General features: G+C 41.0%; 1 protein-coding gene across 1 annotated transcript; it reads right to left on the reverse strand.

Moving 5' to 3' along the window:
* Positions 1-11,883: 11,883 nt before the first annotated feature.
* Positions 11,884-14,531, reverse strand: WFDC13 (WAP four-disulfide core domain 13). The gene is made up of 2 exons (XM_004746776.3): positions 14,444-14,531; positions 11,884-12,038 (listed from the first exon to the last, which is right to left on the reverse strand). Exons 1-2 carry the CDS (start codon positions 14,529-14,531, stop codon positions 11,884-11,886), a joined length of 243 nt encoding a protein of 80 aa, XP_004746833.2.
* Positions 14,532-15,709: the final 1,178 nt, after the last annotated feature.

The following is a 15,709-nucleotide window of genomic DNA, read 5'->3' on the forward strand; positions in this document are numbered from 1 at the left end:
ATGAGGTAGCTACTTGGCAATCTTACTCCATAACGAAGATACGGTTTTGTGACATTTGATGGAGGAATTTTGCCGTGTGATACAAAACAACAACAACAAACCCCTCAATCTCTAAAGCCCCCCCACCAAATGAAACTGATAATTGCCATTGTTGGGGACACTCTTGGAGTCTTAGAAGAAAGATTAGTGGTAAGATGAAGGGGAGCAAGGAATCTTGGGTTGTTGAGTCTTTGGAAGACTTTTAGTCTATCCTTCCTCAAGGCATTTGCATGACCCATTCCCCTTAGTCCAAGGGGTGTTTTTGTTTCCAGGCTGCAGCATTTCCTGATTAGGTGATGTATTCTGTGCTAATTTCTTGTATAACTGTCCCTGGCAACACACTCAAGATGTCCACAAGTGACAGCCTTCTTGCTGAAGGTTTTACTAGATGTCTCAAGCCTGGTTACTTTTCTGTTATTTCTTTGGCTTACAAGAGGACAGCTTCCTAGCCTTTTTAGACTCCGGATGGGAAAAATCTCCCATCACTTCTCAGCATCCAGACAGTAGTCTCTATGCCTTTCAACCTCAGAGGATACACCTCAATCTCTTTCAAGCTCTTTCATGCCCTGCTTGGACAGCAGCATGGGAGAGGATCTCCTTTTCCTGAAATTCAGCTGTACTCAGCATGGGGCTGGAATGTCAGTCATCCCTTCTTGCAGAAGATTGAACTCACCTGTGAGTTCAGGCTGGAGGGGAGCACAGCATTCCTTAGTTCTATGACACCCCTTCCAAAAACATGTTCATGGACCCTCTCTATTAAAGCTCTGACCTTCTCTTGGATGGCTGGAGTTGAGTGATGGCCATTGAACCACTCTGGCCGCTTCTGAATGCTTTCCTCTTCAAGTATTTTATTTTTCTCTTTAGAATGAATGGACACTCATTGATAATTATCTTCAGCTATGAAGTCTCAGCTAAAATCTGTGAGACAGGGATGAAATTCCATTCCATAGCCTATCATAAATATGGTTGTTTCACACCATGGTTCTACCATGATTTACATAACTAGTCTCCTATTGTTGAATATTAAAGCTGATTCAAATATTTCACATTCATAAGTAACATTGACAAATATCTTTATCCATATCATTATTTCATCAGTTTTTTAGTAACTGTTTTCACTTGGTTTGATGGCTGTGGGTCCTCCAGTCCAACACTCATCTAATCCTCCAAAAAAAATATTGGGCCCATTCCTGTATCACCTCCAGTTCCTTCAGTTGGAAAATCTACATGTGGGTGACTATGAAGTAGGAGATCTCCATTTTCCCAGTGCCTTCACTGCCTGTCTCTACCTCAGGTTCTTTTCATATTACACTAATATACTATATTTAGGGTAAAAAGTTCAAATACATCCTTCAACAATTAGCACATTTCTTGGAATTTTATTTCTTCACAAATAACTGGAACTAAATGCTAATATATTAAGTGTAAAAAGAAACCCCTATAACAGTAAATCCTTGTAAAATTCTCTGACACCATGATCTTTATTTTGCCATTATTATTTAGATATTAGCTCTATGTAGCCCCAAGCTATGTTTTCCAATAGAACTTTCTACCATGGTGGGAATGTTCTGTATTTGATTTTTGTAACAACAGTAGCCACAAGTCACAAGAGGTTATTGATCACTTGAAAAGTGATTAGTATGATTGAGGAACTGATGGAATATTTTATTTTACTGAGTTGTAGTCAATATAAATTTACATTTAAATAGCCTCCTGTGATCAGTGTCCTTGTAATGGAGAGATAGATCAAGTTCCAGTGATTCAAACTGTGATAGCTACAGTTTGAATGGGCCATTGTTAGTGTGAGAGGCCTGACTACTAGGTCAACTTGAACCACATCAGGTCAGCTCATGGTGGTGAAGGAGCCTGCAGCATCTTCTGAACAATGTTTCTGGCTCTGGGCCAAGGGTCACCAGAGATAAGCCACATTAGAAAGGGGAAATAGAGGAGAGGAGTGGAACATGAAATTGTGATAAATTTATCTTGGGAAATGTTCATTTGGATGGGATGTGGTTGTGGGTATGGTATGGTGGGAATAGGTGACCACAAATTTCCAAGTTGGTACATTCACATGGGATTTGCAGGGGGAAGTAACATCTTCCATAGTTGCTGGAGACTTAGTAGAAGAATCAAGATCATTGTTAAGTTATCTGATATTTCATCATGTGGTTTGATTATATCTCTCAGGGATGGAGCACTTTCCATAGCTATGCCTTGTTCCACCTTAGAAGATGTTTCAAAGGTCAGAGACATGACACTTGTCTTCTTTGGGAGCTAATTTATATGGAATCTAAGTAAAAATTTTTTTAAAGGCAGAGAGTTTAAGGTGGAAGGTACACTTAGATTCTTTTCTAAAACAGGAATTTTTATTAAAAAAAGGACTGGAAAGACATGAACAATGATAGTAACCTTCTCCTTAGACTCTACCAGGAGCTGTGGTACATCCTTTATCTGTATCATCTCATTTGGTCTCATGACACACCTGAGGGTAGGTGTTGTTCAATGACACTTAAAGATAAAGAGACTGAGGCCCAAGGAGTTGGAGATACACCCAGCCTCCCCAGGCCAGCAAGGACAAAGCTAGACTGAATCTCAGAATGGCTAGGAACTTTAACCCTTACTCTGTCTTACCATCCTTTCTAAATGGATATTTCCAAGTTTTATTTTGGGGGGGGGGTAGGGAGTGTTTTTCACCGTATTCAAAGTTTCCAAAAGCAAATATCATTTTGTTTTTAAGAAAAATAATTTATATTTTTAACATCTTGAGGAACTCCCATACTGTTTTACAGAGTTGCTGTACCAGAGTGCACTACTAAGTATTTACCCCAAAGATATAGATGTAGTAGAAAGAAGGGTCATATGCATCCCAATGTTCATAGCAGCAATGTCCACAATAGCCAAACTGTTGAAGGAGCTGAGATACCTTTCAACAAACGAGTGTGGTCCATATATACAATGGAGTATTAACCAGCAGAAAGAATGAATACCCACCATTTGCATTGACAGGGATGGAACTGGAGGGGATTAAGCTAAGTGAAATAAGTCAAGCAGAGAAAGACATTTATCATATGGTTTCACTCATATGTGGAATATAAGGAATAGAGCAGAGGACCACAGCTGAAGGGAGGGAAAACTGAATGGGAAGAAATCAGAGAGGAAGACAAGCCATGAGAGACTCTGGACTTTGAGAACCAAACTGAGGGTTACAGAAGGGAATGGGGTGAGGGGATGGGGGAACCACGTGATATATATCAAATAAGGCACCTGTTGAGATGAACCCTGGGTGTTATATGCAACTAATGAATCACTGAACACTAAAAAACCACAACTACATTAAAAAAATTAAGAAAATTGAAAAGGAAAAATTAAAAAATAGAATGGTTAAAGAAAAAGAAAAATAATTTCTAAAAGGAGGCTGGGTCCAGCCCCCAAAGTAGTCATCTGATATCTGAGGGGTTCCGGACTATGCAGTGAAGATTTTCTTTATGAGAACAAGGCATTGAGTGTTAGGATTAGTCTACTCCTTGCCAGCTTCCTTCCCATCCCATTTGAAAATTCAGAATTGTATCCTTACTATGTGCAGGGCATGGTGTTATGTTCTAAGGTTCTGTGGCAAAGAAGTCTGACACAGTTCCTGCTTTTATGAGATTCATTCTCTAGATAGAGAAAATACTAGGTTAAATGATGATAGGACAATGTGTTGAGAGTTCCTATAAGGGCAAGATACAGTACTTTGAAAGGACACAGAGTGGCCCATTCCATCTGGGGTGAATTGGTCCTACAGAGATTTTTATTTAATGTAAGGCTTGAAGCACGAGTTGGAGTTCATTGGGTGAGTGGAAGAAAGACATTCTGGCAGAGTGCAAAGCTAGAGTTTGAGCACAGAGGGACAGAGGGCACAGGGCCTTGGAGGGAGGCCAAGCTGAAAAAGGCAGCTTTCTAAGTGTGAAGGGGAATGAGGAGTTATGAGGCCTGAGCTGGAAGCCGGGGCAAGAGCGTCAATGGGAAAATTCAGTGGAAGCAGGAAAATGTGAAGACCCATTTGACAGCACTGAAACTGACTGCCCAAATTTGCAATTCCTTGGGAAAAAGGCATCCCAGGCCTTGGGTTTATATTCTAGCTTCACCCCTGGCCCATTGGCTAATGCTGTGTATGTGATTTGAACTCTATGATCTTCAGTTCCCTGTTTGTGAACTGGGTATTATGGTTGCTACGAAGACCCGATGAGTTGAAGCTTGTCACGGCTAAAATGTAAGCTCACATTTAAAAAGGTAGAGCCCTTGGCAATGCCCACCAGAGCTCAGGTTTTGTGGAGGATGCTGGCAAGTTCCGCCTGGGCTATTTTGTCTTCCATTCCATCACCACAGGAAGCTCAGGACTGTATTTTCTGGGAACAAGGCAGGCATTATTCTCAGGTCCTCACTGGCACTGCCATCTCCTCCCTTACCCAAGCTTCCCAGCCAGCATCAGGACCTCCAGAGCAGTCATGGTCAGTTGAGGACACGCTACAGCATTGGGGAGAGCGAATATTTGGACATGTAGATAGAACAGATATTATAGTTAATGCGATACATCAGATGGCATTGTCCTAGCCGAGCCTACCAGAAGATAACAGAATGCCTGGTTCTGTAGAAGATGCACTCAGGTCTACCGCAGTGTTTTTCCTGCGTGTCCAAGGTGAAGTCTTGTCTCTCTGAGCAATGCTTTGAAATGAGGCTTGCTAAGGCTCATCAACCCATAACCATGCAATCCTGAAACTACAATAAAAATACCCTACATCATTGCACCAGCCACCTTCTGTTATCTTTCACCTGGGTTCTTACTACCAGCTCAGTATCTTCCCACTGCATAGGCCATAGATTATGTGACAATGCTGAAGCTCTGATGGGTGGCCAGGGTGTGGCCTGGGTGGTTAATCATATACAAGGTGCAGAGGAAGTTAGCAGGGCTGACTCGCCAGGTCTGAACACGGTGGTGTTCATGCACATAAGCTCCTCCACTGGCCTTTCCTTGTCACCATTTATTGAACTCCTTTGTACAGGGTTATAAAAAGGACTGTCTAAGCTGAAATACCCCTTGGCAACTCTGGTGACTTCAGAAGGACTGTGAGAAGACCCTAAGGTCCTCCTTACCCCCCAAATCATCTGAAACCGAACCCACCAAGTTATGAATTGTAGCTTTGTTTTGGTGGTGGAGTTACAGAGGATTCTACTTTGCTCTCTTGCTTTCTATAACATTGGTAAAATAATAGGGATGATCCCCCCCTTTTTAAGGGGAAACATCTGGAACCCAGAAAGAGAATTGCTGGCAGCTTCTAACCTTTACAGAGCCTTTGCAATGATCAAGTTCTTCCATTCCACATGGCCTCATGTAATCCTCAGAAAACCTGATGTATGGATGTTCTCTTTATCTCTCACATGAGGAAACTGATGTTCTCAGAGTTGTGGAGTGAGCTGACCAAGACCACACAGAGTGTGAAGGGCTCAGCTTGACTTCCCACCCAGGACATCATTAACCTGAAGCCTGGCAGAGCCTGTTCCTTGGCAATGGCTCAGAATGTGAGCACCCTGTGTTCCCTGCACCCACCCCCAACCTGAGGCCAAGACTCTGCCTCCTTATGTTGCTCTGTGTGCCAGAACCCTCCCTGAACCACATCTTGCTCCAGGGAATGGGAGCATAGCCTGGTGGGTGTGTTTGTGGGGGGATAGTGGAGGAGTGTACAATCTGGGTGACAAAAGGCTGTTCTGACGTTGCCGGGATATTGAAGAGGCTAGAGGAGGAAAACTGGAAAATCCCACACTGGGAATGTCAGGCCAAACCCCAATAGTTACAAAATGTTCTTGGAAACATGCCTCAGTTGCCAACCATGATGGCTCTTTGTTTTTAAAATTTTTAATTTAAATTCAATTTAGTTAGCATACACTGTGTTATTATTTTCAGGGGTAGAATTTAGTGATTCATCACTTGCATATAATACTCTGTGGTCATTACATCAAGTGCCCTCCTTAATGCCAATCACCCAGTTACCTCATTCCCCCAATCACCTCCCCTCCAACAGCCCTCAGTTTGTTTCCTATAGTTAAGAATCTCTTACGGTGGGAAGCCTGGGTGACTCAGTCATTAAGTGTCTGCCCTTGGCTCAGGACATGATCCCAGGATCCTGGGATTGAGCCCCATATCAGGCTCTTTTCTCAGCAGGAAGCCTGCTTCTACTTTTCTCATTCCCCTGGCTTGTGTTCCCTCTCTTGCTGTGTCTGACTCTGTCAAATAAATAAATAAAATCTTAAAAAAAAAAAAAGAGAATCTCTTATGATTTGCCTCCCTCTCTCTTTTTGCCTTGTCTTATTTTTTCCTTCCCTTCCCCTCTCTGTTCATCTGTTTAATTTCTTAAATTCCACATATGAGTGAAGTCTTATGGTATTTACCTTCCTCTGATGGACTTATTTCACTTCACATAATACCCTCTAGTTCCATCCATGTCATTGCAAATGGCAAGATTTCATTCTTTTTGATTGCTTATTAATATTCCTGTATGTGTGTGTGTGTGTGTGTGTGTGATCCACTCGTCTTTATCCATTCATCTGTCAGTGGACATTTGGACTCTTTCCATAGTTTTGTTATTGTGGACATTGCTGTTATAAACATTGGGGAGCAAGTGCCCCTTCAAATTACTATGTTTGTATCCTTTAGATAAATACCTACTAGTACAATTGCTGAGTCCTAGGGAAGTTCTACTTTTAGCTTTCTGAGGAGCCTCCATACTGTTTCCCAGAGTGGCTGCACCAGTTTGCTTTCCCACCAATTGTATTAACAGGATTCCCCTTTCTCCACATCCTCACCAAATATTTCTTGAGTTGTTAATTTTAGCCATTCTGACTGGTGTGAGGTGATATCCCATTGTGGTTTTGATTTGTATTTCCCTGTTGCTGAGTGATGTTGAGCATTTTATCATGTTTCTGTTGGCCATTTGTATGTCTTCTTTGGAGAAATATCTATTCATGTCTTCTGCGCATTTATTATTTTTTTTTAAAGATTTTATTTATTTGACAGACAAGTAGGCAGAGAGGCAGGCAGAGACAGAGAGAGGAGGAAGCAGGCTCCCCTCTGAGCACAGAGCCGGATGTGGGGCTCAATCCCAGGACTCTGGGATCATGACCTGAGCCGAAGGCAGAGGCTTTAACCCACTGAGCCACCCAGCACCCCTTCTGAGAATTTCTTAAGTGGATTTTGTTTGTTTGTTTGTTGGATGTAGAGTTCGATAACTTCCTTTTTTTTTTTATTATGTTCCATTAGCTAACATATAGTACATCATTAGTTTTTGATGTAGTGCTCAAAGATTCTTTAGTTGTATATAAAACCCAGCTCTCTATAGATTTTGGATACTAGCCTTTTATCTGAAAAGATGTTGTGACTATCTTTTCCCATTCCACAGGTTGCCTTTTAGTCCTTTTAGTTTTGTTCACTGTCTCCTTTGTTGTGCAAAAGCTTTTCTTTTGGAAAAGTTCATTTTTGCTTTTGTTTCTCTTGCCTTTGTCTAGCAAGAAGTTGCTGTGGCTGAGGTCAAAGAGGTTGCTGCCTGTGTTGTCCCCTAAGATTTTGATGGCTTCTTGTCTCACATTTAAGTCTTTCAACCATTTTTAAAAATTAATTTATTTATTTTCAGCATAACAGTATTCATTATTTTTTCACCACACCCAGTGCTCCATGCACTCCATGCCCTCTATAATACTCACCACCTGGTACCCCAACCTGCCACCCCCCCGCCACTTCAAACCCCTCAGATTGTTTTTCAGAGTCCATAGTCTCTCATGATTCACCTCCCCTTCCAATTTCCCCCAACTCCCTTCTCTCTAACACCCCTTGTCCTCCATGCTATTTGTTATGCTCCACAAATAAGTGAAATCATATGATAATTGACTCTCTCTGCTTGACTCTGCCTAATCTCTTCCAGTCCTGTCCATGTTGCTACAAAAGTTGGGTATTCATCCTTTCTGATGGAGGCATAATACTCCATAGTGTATATGGACCACATCTTCCTTATCCATTCATCTGTTAAAGGGCATCTTGGTTCTTTCCATAGTTTGGTGACTGTGGCCATTGCTGCTATAAACATTGGGGTACAGATGGCCCTTCTTTTCATGACATCTGTATCTTTGGGGTAAATACCCAGGAGTGCAATGGCAGGATCATAGGGAAGTTCTATTTTTAATTTCTTGAGGAATCTCCACACTGTTCTCCAAAGAGGCTGCACCAACTTGCATTCCCACCAACAGTGTAAGAGGGTTCCCCTTTCTCCACATCCTCTCCAACACATATTGTTTCCTGTCTTGCTAATTTTGGCCATTTTAACTGGTATAAGGTAGTTTCTCAATGTGGTTTTAATTTGAATCTCCCTGAGGGCTAGTGATGATGAACATTTTTTCATGTGTCTGATAGCCATTTGTATGTCTTCATTGGAGAAGTGTCTGTTCATATCTTCTGCCTGTTTTTTGATATGATTGCCTGTTTTGTGTGTATTGAGTTTGAGGAGTTCATTTCAACCATTTTGAGTTTATTTTTGTGTATGATGTAGGACATTTATCCAGTTTCATTCTTCTGCATGTGGCTATCCAGTTTTCCCAACACCATTTGTTGAAAAGACTTGTCTTTTTTTTTTTTTTTAACCAAGGGATATACAGTTGAGGGTCCATTTCTGAGTTTTCTATTCTGTTCCATTGATCTATATGTCTGTTTTTGTGCCAGTACCATACTGTCCTGATGATTACAGTTTTGTAATAGAGCTTGAAGTCTGGAGTTGTGATGTCTCCAGATTTCATTTTCTTTTTCAACATTAATTTGGCTATTTGGGGTCTTTTCTGGTTCCATGCAAATTTTAGAATTGTTTGTTCCAGCTCTGTGAAAAATGTTGGTGGTATTTTGGTAGAGGTTGCATTGAATGTGTAAGTTGCTTTGGGTAGTATAAACATTTTAACAATATCTGTTCTTCCAGTTGATGAGCATGGAATGTTTTTCCATTTCTTTGGATCAGAGTATAGATCCTTTACCTTTTTGGTTAGGTTTATTCCTAGGTATCTTATGGGTTTTGGTGCAATTGTAAGTGGGACCAATGCCATGATTTCTTCCTTCTGCTTCATTGTCAGTGTATAGAAATGCTGCAGACTTTTGTGTATTGATTCTATACCTGTGATATTGCTGAATTCCTGTATCAGTTCTAGCAATTTTTTGGTGGAGTCTTTTTTTTTCTTTTTCAAGATTTTATTTATTTATTTGACAGAGAGAGATCACAAGTAGGCAGAGAGGCAGGCAGAGAGAGAGAGGAGGGAGCAGGCTCCCTGCTGAGCAGAGAGCCCAATGCGGGGCTGGGACCTGGGATCATAACCTGAGTCAAAGGCAAAGGCTCTAACCCTCTGAGCCACCCAGGTGCCCCTCTTTTGGGTTTTCTACATAGAGTATCATGTCATCTGCGAAGAGTGAGAGTTTGAATTCATCAGATTTGGATGCCTTTTCTTTCTTTTTGTTGTCCAGTTGCTGAACCTAGGACTATGATGAACAACAGTGGTGAGAGTGGACATTCCTGTTGTGTTCCAGACCTTAGGGATGTGGGATGATATTCACTGTGGGTCTTTTGTATATGGCTTTTATGATATTGAGGTATGTTCCCTCAATCCCTGCATTGTGGAGGTTTTTTTTTTTTTTTTTTAATCAAGAAAATCTGCTGTATTTTGTCAAAAGCTTTTTCTGCATCTATTGAGAGGATCATATGGTTCTTGTCCTTTCTTTTATTTATGTGGAATATCACATTGATAGATTTGTGGATGTTGAACCACCTCTGAAGCCCAGGAATAAGTCCCACTTGGTCCTGGTGAGTAATCCTTTTAATGCACACTTGGATCCCATTAGCTAGTATCTTGGTGAGAATTTTTACATCCCTGTTCATCAGGGATATTGGTCTGGAATTCTTTGTCTGGTTTTTTTTTTTTTTTTTTTTTTTTTTGGGATCATGGTAATGCTGGACTCATAGAATGAGTTTGGAAGTTTTCCTCCATTTCTATTTTTTGATTAGCTTCAGAAGAAAGATATTAATTCTTCTTTAATTGTTTGGCAGAGTTCTCCTGGAAAGCCGTCTGGACCTGGACTCTTTTTCATTGGAGATTTTTGATTACTGATTGAATTTCTTTGCTGGTTCTAGGTCTGTTCAGGTTTTCTATTTCTTCCTGTTTCAGTTTTGGTAGTTTATATGTTCCTAGGAATTTATCCATTTCTTCCAGATTGCCTAATTTGTTGATATATAATTGCTTATGATACTCTCTTAAAATTATTTGTATTTCTTTGATGTTGGTTGTGATTGCTCCTCTTTCATTATGATTTTATTTATTTGGGCCCTTTCTCTTTTCTTTTTGGTAAGTCTGGCCAGGATTTTATCAATCTTAATTCTTTCAAAGAGCCAGCTCCTACTCTTGTTGATCTGTTCTACTGTTTCTTGATTCCTATATCATGGATTTCTTCTCTAAACTTTATATTTTTCTTCTTCCGCTGGATTTGGGCTTTCTTTGATGTTCTTTTTCCAACTCCTCTAGGTGTACGTTTAGGTGGTGCCCTGATGTTTTTTCTGTTCTTTTTCTTGGTTCTGTAGAAGAAAAATATTCTCAAATATTCTCTGGTGAAATTTTGTTCTTAGAAATACAATATTTAATTTTCCATTACTTCCCTCAGTAAAATTAGACCATGAAGTTAAGTTTTCTTGCTATAGGGAAAGCAGAACCTCAAAGAACCAAGTGACAACAAAGAGTCATACCTATGCTTCTACATTCCCTTGCAGAACCTTGAAAGGTGTGAAGTTTCATTGTAAAGGCCAGTCTCTTAAAAGAGAGGTGATTACTTAATTGCAAAATTTACTGAGTAATTACTTTGTGGCACATAATATCTTTAGAGTTTGCATAGGTTATCTATTGTTGTTCTAGTCTTAAAGATGATGCTCAGAGAGAGATTGATTAACTTGTCTGAGGTCACTTGCTAAGAAGTAAAAGAGCCAGGATTTGGGTGTGGATGTATGGCTCTGGGACCCTACTTCCTCACTCTGTTCCTTGTCTCATATGTTGGGTGTTGTGTTCAGGGCAGAGAATACAGCAGAGAACAATACCGTTTAGAAGGTCACTGGTTGAATCTCTTGCCTTGTGGGTCTTTGTACCAACCTTTCAAGGTTGGAATAAAGAGTCCTTATCTTATGCATGAGAAAGAAAGGCAAACATGGGGAATTGTCTTTCTTAAGGTTATAGAAAGATATAGCTGAAAGATAGAATTAGAAACCAGGTGTCTCATAGCTCTTTAATGCCCTTTCTCCCTTTCTCTGTTCTGGGAGCACTTCCATTCAGCAGATGTGGGGTCAGTGCTAATGCCTTGGCAGTTAACCAAAGCTTTGCTCAGGCTGCAGGATCTCCAGAGCCCAGGAACACTGGGGACCAAAGGATGGTATTTGGTGAAAGAAGGAAAGCAAAAACAAAGAAAACAGATTGGCTTTGGGATTTTGATGAGACTTATGATCTCAGCTATAATGTCCCAGGCTTCAGAATAAAGGTGGATTCTGGGACAGGGCAGGATCTGTGGATGGAGGAGTTTGTGGGTATGCTCAGAGAGGCATATTTAGAGATTCACAGATGTGGTGATGAGAAGGATTAATTAGTCTGGGAATGGAGGAAGTGTCTTTTAATCAGGGCATTTAAGAAAATTATTCTTGGCAAAGAGAAGGAGAATGTTAGAAAAATAGATCCACTGTAGGAGCTGATAAGAGACTCTTCTGTTGAGCTCCCCAAGATAGCTGGGTCAGAACAGGCATGCAAAGCCCCTTACCTGTCATGATTTACATGGTTGTTTAATGTACAGACTATCCCACAGAAGGAAGAACAGCACTGAAGTCCGTTTTGGCAATCTTCCTGCAATGTACAGAATTGAGTACAGTTTCCAGGATCTGATCTGCAGGGTGGGGGTTCCAAGATACTCCCTGGAACACAGACCAGGAAAGAGGAGGGTCTAAACAACAGACTGGAGCAACATTCAGAACTCCAAAGGCCCAGGTAACTACCAGAAAACCAGCCACCCTATCTTCCTCCTGTGGTCAAAGGGAGGTAGAATCAGATTTTGTCCTTCGCTTCTGCCTTTCTCTGAGTTCTTGGCAGTGAAAACCAAGACTTGGGTATCTGACTGGAGACAGGTTGGCAGAACCCTGTACCCATAATTGCAGATCAGGTACCTCATAGACTGTAGTTAGGTCCAGTTCAAGAGATGAACAGTGTGTGATGAGCAAGAGAGTGGTGTGTAGGTGCATTTGCACTGAATCATTGTGTAGTCCCAAGCAAATTGTACAGCCTCTCACTAACAACATTGTTTATCCTAGGATTGACCTAACATGTGCTATTTGTGTATAGGAAAAATGAGGGGGAAGGAAGATTTTGGGAAAGGATGAAGTACACTTCAGTACACTAAAGATACTGGCATCTAGAATACTAGGACCAGAATCACAAATGAGTTCTGGGTGTAACTTATTTCATGAGGTTGAGGGTGGGTATTTTGGAATGGGGAGCAAAGATCAACTTTTCTTTCTTCCCAGATCTCTTCTGATAAGGAAGTCAGAGTGTCAGGATGCCCCCACTTTCTACTATTAGAGAGGAATAAACATTTTAATGCTAACATTTCATTCCCCTCTCATCCCTCAGTACTTGGGTCCAAGTCAACACCACCTCCACCAGGAGATCTTGCCACAGGGCTCCAGCTCACAACCTACTTTCTGTTCCTGAGCTCCAAGGCATTAAGGATAGGTACAATTAGCCCCTTCATCAAAGCCCAGCCAGGCCCCAATTTTTGTACCCTGTGACTTGCCCTTTCTTTGGGGTAAATGGCATATGTGGAGCATTCTATAAGCCCCTGTTGACTTACAGCTTTGCAAGTATTTGCAATTAGAAAGGGGTCCATAGGATATCATACTGACCTAGAGGGAACAAATGATTAATGAAATTGGGGGCTATAATTGTAACAACAAATAGCACCAGAGAAAAAAGCCAAGGCCCAAGCTGTTGACAATTTGGCAGAGACCACTATGCAGCATTCACCCTGATCTCCTAGTCATCCCATGGGTCACTAGATTGGTGCAAGAAATTGGAACTGGTCCCCACTTTGTGGAGGAACAGTGTGAGGAACGAATCTGTGAGCCAGGGTTTTCAGAGAGGTGAACCTTCTCATGTTTTGCCTCCTTTTCTGGTTATATGATTCCAGTCTTACTCACAAAGATGTACCAGTCTCTCAGGAGCCCTTTTTGTGTTTTCTTCAAACTTTAATCCTTAGTTCTCCAAATTAATCCTGCCCTCATTCTCTTGCATCTAGCTTGGCTTCCCTCAGTCTTATAAATCTGTGTGCTTTTCTGAGACCCCCTAAAACAGGAACTTGTATCCTTAAACTCCTGAGATAGTACATACTTCCTCTTCTGAGCCCCCACCATTATGAGGATGCTCTTCCCATAGAAGAATATAGGTGTGATGGATAATAGTTCATTTCCCATTTGGTATTGGTCAAGTGAACTGTGGGAGCTCTTGTTAGGTTGAGCTGGGTCATGGTGGCTGCTGAGATGGACTCTATACCTTGCCACTGATGCTAGTCACTGGTAATTGTGCAAGTACCTTTGAAAGTTTAAAATGTGGAGTAAAATGTGAGACTTTCTTTCGTTCTCTCCCAAATGTTCTCCAAAGCTTAGATTATGTAGGCTTCAGGCTGAGTTCTATAAACTTAATTTTCTTCTATGTTTTTTTAAAAAAGTTTCATTTACTTATTTGAGAGAGAGAGAGAGAGAGGAAGAGAGAGAGGAGGGGCAGATGGAGAAAGAATCCCAAGCAAACTCCCTGCTGACCATAGAGTCTGATGTGGGGCTCAATCTCACGTGGAGATCACGACCTGAGCTGAAATTGAGAGTCAGATGCTTAACCTACTGAGCCACCCAGGTGACCCTCCTCTCTGTTTTATTGCTTGAAAAGTTGGTGCAAGCATCCGTGAATAAACTAGGACAGCAAGAATACACTGGATGATGAGGCTGATAACATCTACAGTAGTTAATTCTTATTGAGCATTTATCATGGTCCATTAAGAGTGCTCTCTGTGTACATGCATTATCTCAGTTTCTCCCCTGAGCTGTCCCAGTGTCATTTTATCTTTGCAAAGATTAAATCTGAGGACCAGACACTTCGTTGAAGACCACTCAGTACACACACAGCAGGGATTCAACCTCGATTTTACTGGCAATAGGACTTGGACCCTTGAACATGACACTGTGTTTTTTTCACCATGTTTATCCTCAGCCCTCAGATCTTCTCATCTCTACAGATGCTGCTTCCCTCCCCAGAGCCCAGACCCAGCACCTACTCATCACATGTTCCTTGGGGCTTCCAGGCACCTGCTGTGGTGTTAAGTGAATCAGCAGAAAGAGCTGGAGAAGCAACACAGGCTTCATGCTGCTGGCAGGACAGATGGGTAAGTCCTGGCTGAGGACTGCTGGATTTGACCAGACACAATTCAGAGGAGGAGAGAGGGAAGGAGGGCAAAGTAGAGGCATGCTGTGACCAGCCTTGCACCTGTGTATTCCAATGACAGATATCCAAGTACCTCCCAACCACGCCCACCCAGGGCCAGGTAGCTTTTTCAAATCTACACCCCTTTCATCGCCTAATCTTGTCCTTGTTATGTCTTTCCTCTGTCTCGATCTTGTTAATGTCCTTTCACAAAACTTTAATAATTTTTCCCATGTAGAATTCTGGCATGTCTTTGTTATATTTATTCCTAGAAGCTTGGACTTTTAAAATAAAATGGTAAGGTGTGGGTAACTTTTTAGTTATTTCTTTCTGTTTGTTGTTAATGCAGAGAAATGACTTTTATGTATTGATCTGTTACTAGCTACCTTGCTAAATTCTCCCACAGTTCATTTTAATTTCTTAGTGTGTTCCTTGTAGTGTTTTGGGTAGTCAATCATCATCTGCAAATTATGACAGTTGTATTTTTTTCTCTTAAAAGTTTATGCCATTTAAAATTGTTTTTTATGTGTGGTGTAAGGGAATGGTCCAATTTCATTTTTCTGCATGTGGCTGTCCAATTTTCCCAGCACCATTTATTGAAAAGGCTGTCTTTTTTCCATTGGACATTCTTTCCTGCTTTGTCGAAGATTAGTTGACCATAGATTTGAGGGTCTATTTCTGGGCTCTCTATTCTGTTCCATTGATCTATGTGTCTGTTTTTGTGCCAGTACCATGCTGTCTTGATGATGACAGCTTTGTAATAGAGCCTGAAGTCCGGAATTGTGATGCCACCAACGTTGGCTTTCTTTTTCAATATCCCTTTGGCTATTCGAGGTCTTTTCTGGTTCCATATAAATTTTAGCATTATTTGTTCCATTTCTTTGAAAAAGATGGATGGTACTTTGATAGGAATTGCATTAAATGTGTAGATTGCTTTAGGTAGCATAGACATTTTCACAATATTTATTCTTCCAATCCAGGAGCATGGAACATTTTTCCATTTCTTTGTGTCTTCCTCAATTTCTTTCATGAGTACTTTATAGTTTTCTGAGTATAGATTCTGTGTCTCTTTGGTTAGGTTTATTCCTAGGTATCTTATGGTTTTGGATGCAATTGTAAA

This window comes from Mustela putorius, unplaced genomic scaffold, assembly GCF_011764305.1.
Source record: "Mustela putorius furo isolate JIRA1106 unplaced genomic scaffold, ASM1176430v1.1 tig00000592_pilon_pilon_pilon, whole genome shotgun sequence".
NCBI classification, from domain to species: domain Eukaryota; kingdom Metazoa; phylum Chordata; class Mammalia; order Carnivora; family Mustelidae; genus Mustela; species Mustela putorius.

Coding starts and splice junctions, on each gene's coding strand:
- WFDC13 (XM_004746776.3), bottom strand. CDS start 14,531: ATGAAGCCTGTGTTGCTTCTCCAGCTCTTTCTGCTGATTCACTTAACA. Junction 12,039..14,443: donor CCCCAAGGAACATGTGATGA/GTAGGTGCTGGG, acceptor TCTGTGTTCCAG/GGAGTATCTTGGAACCCCCA.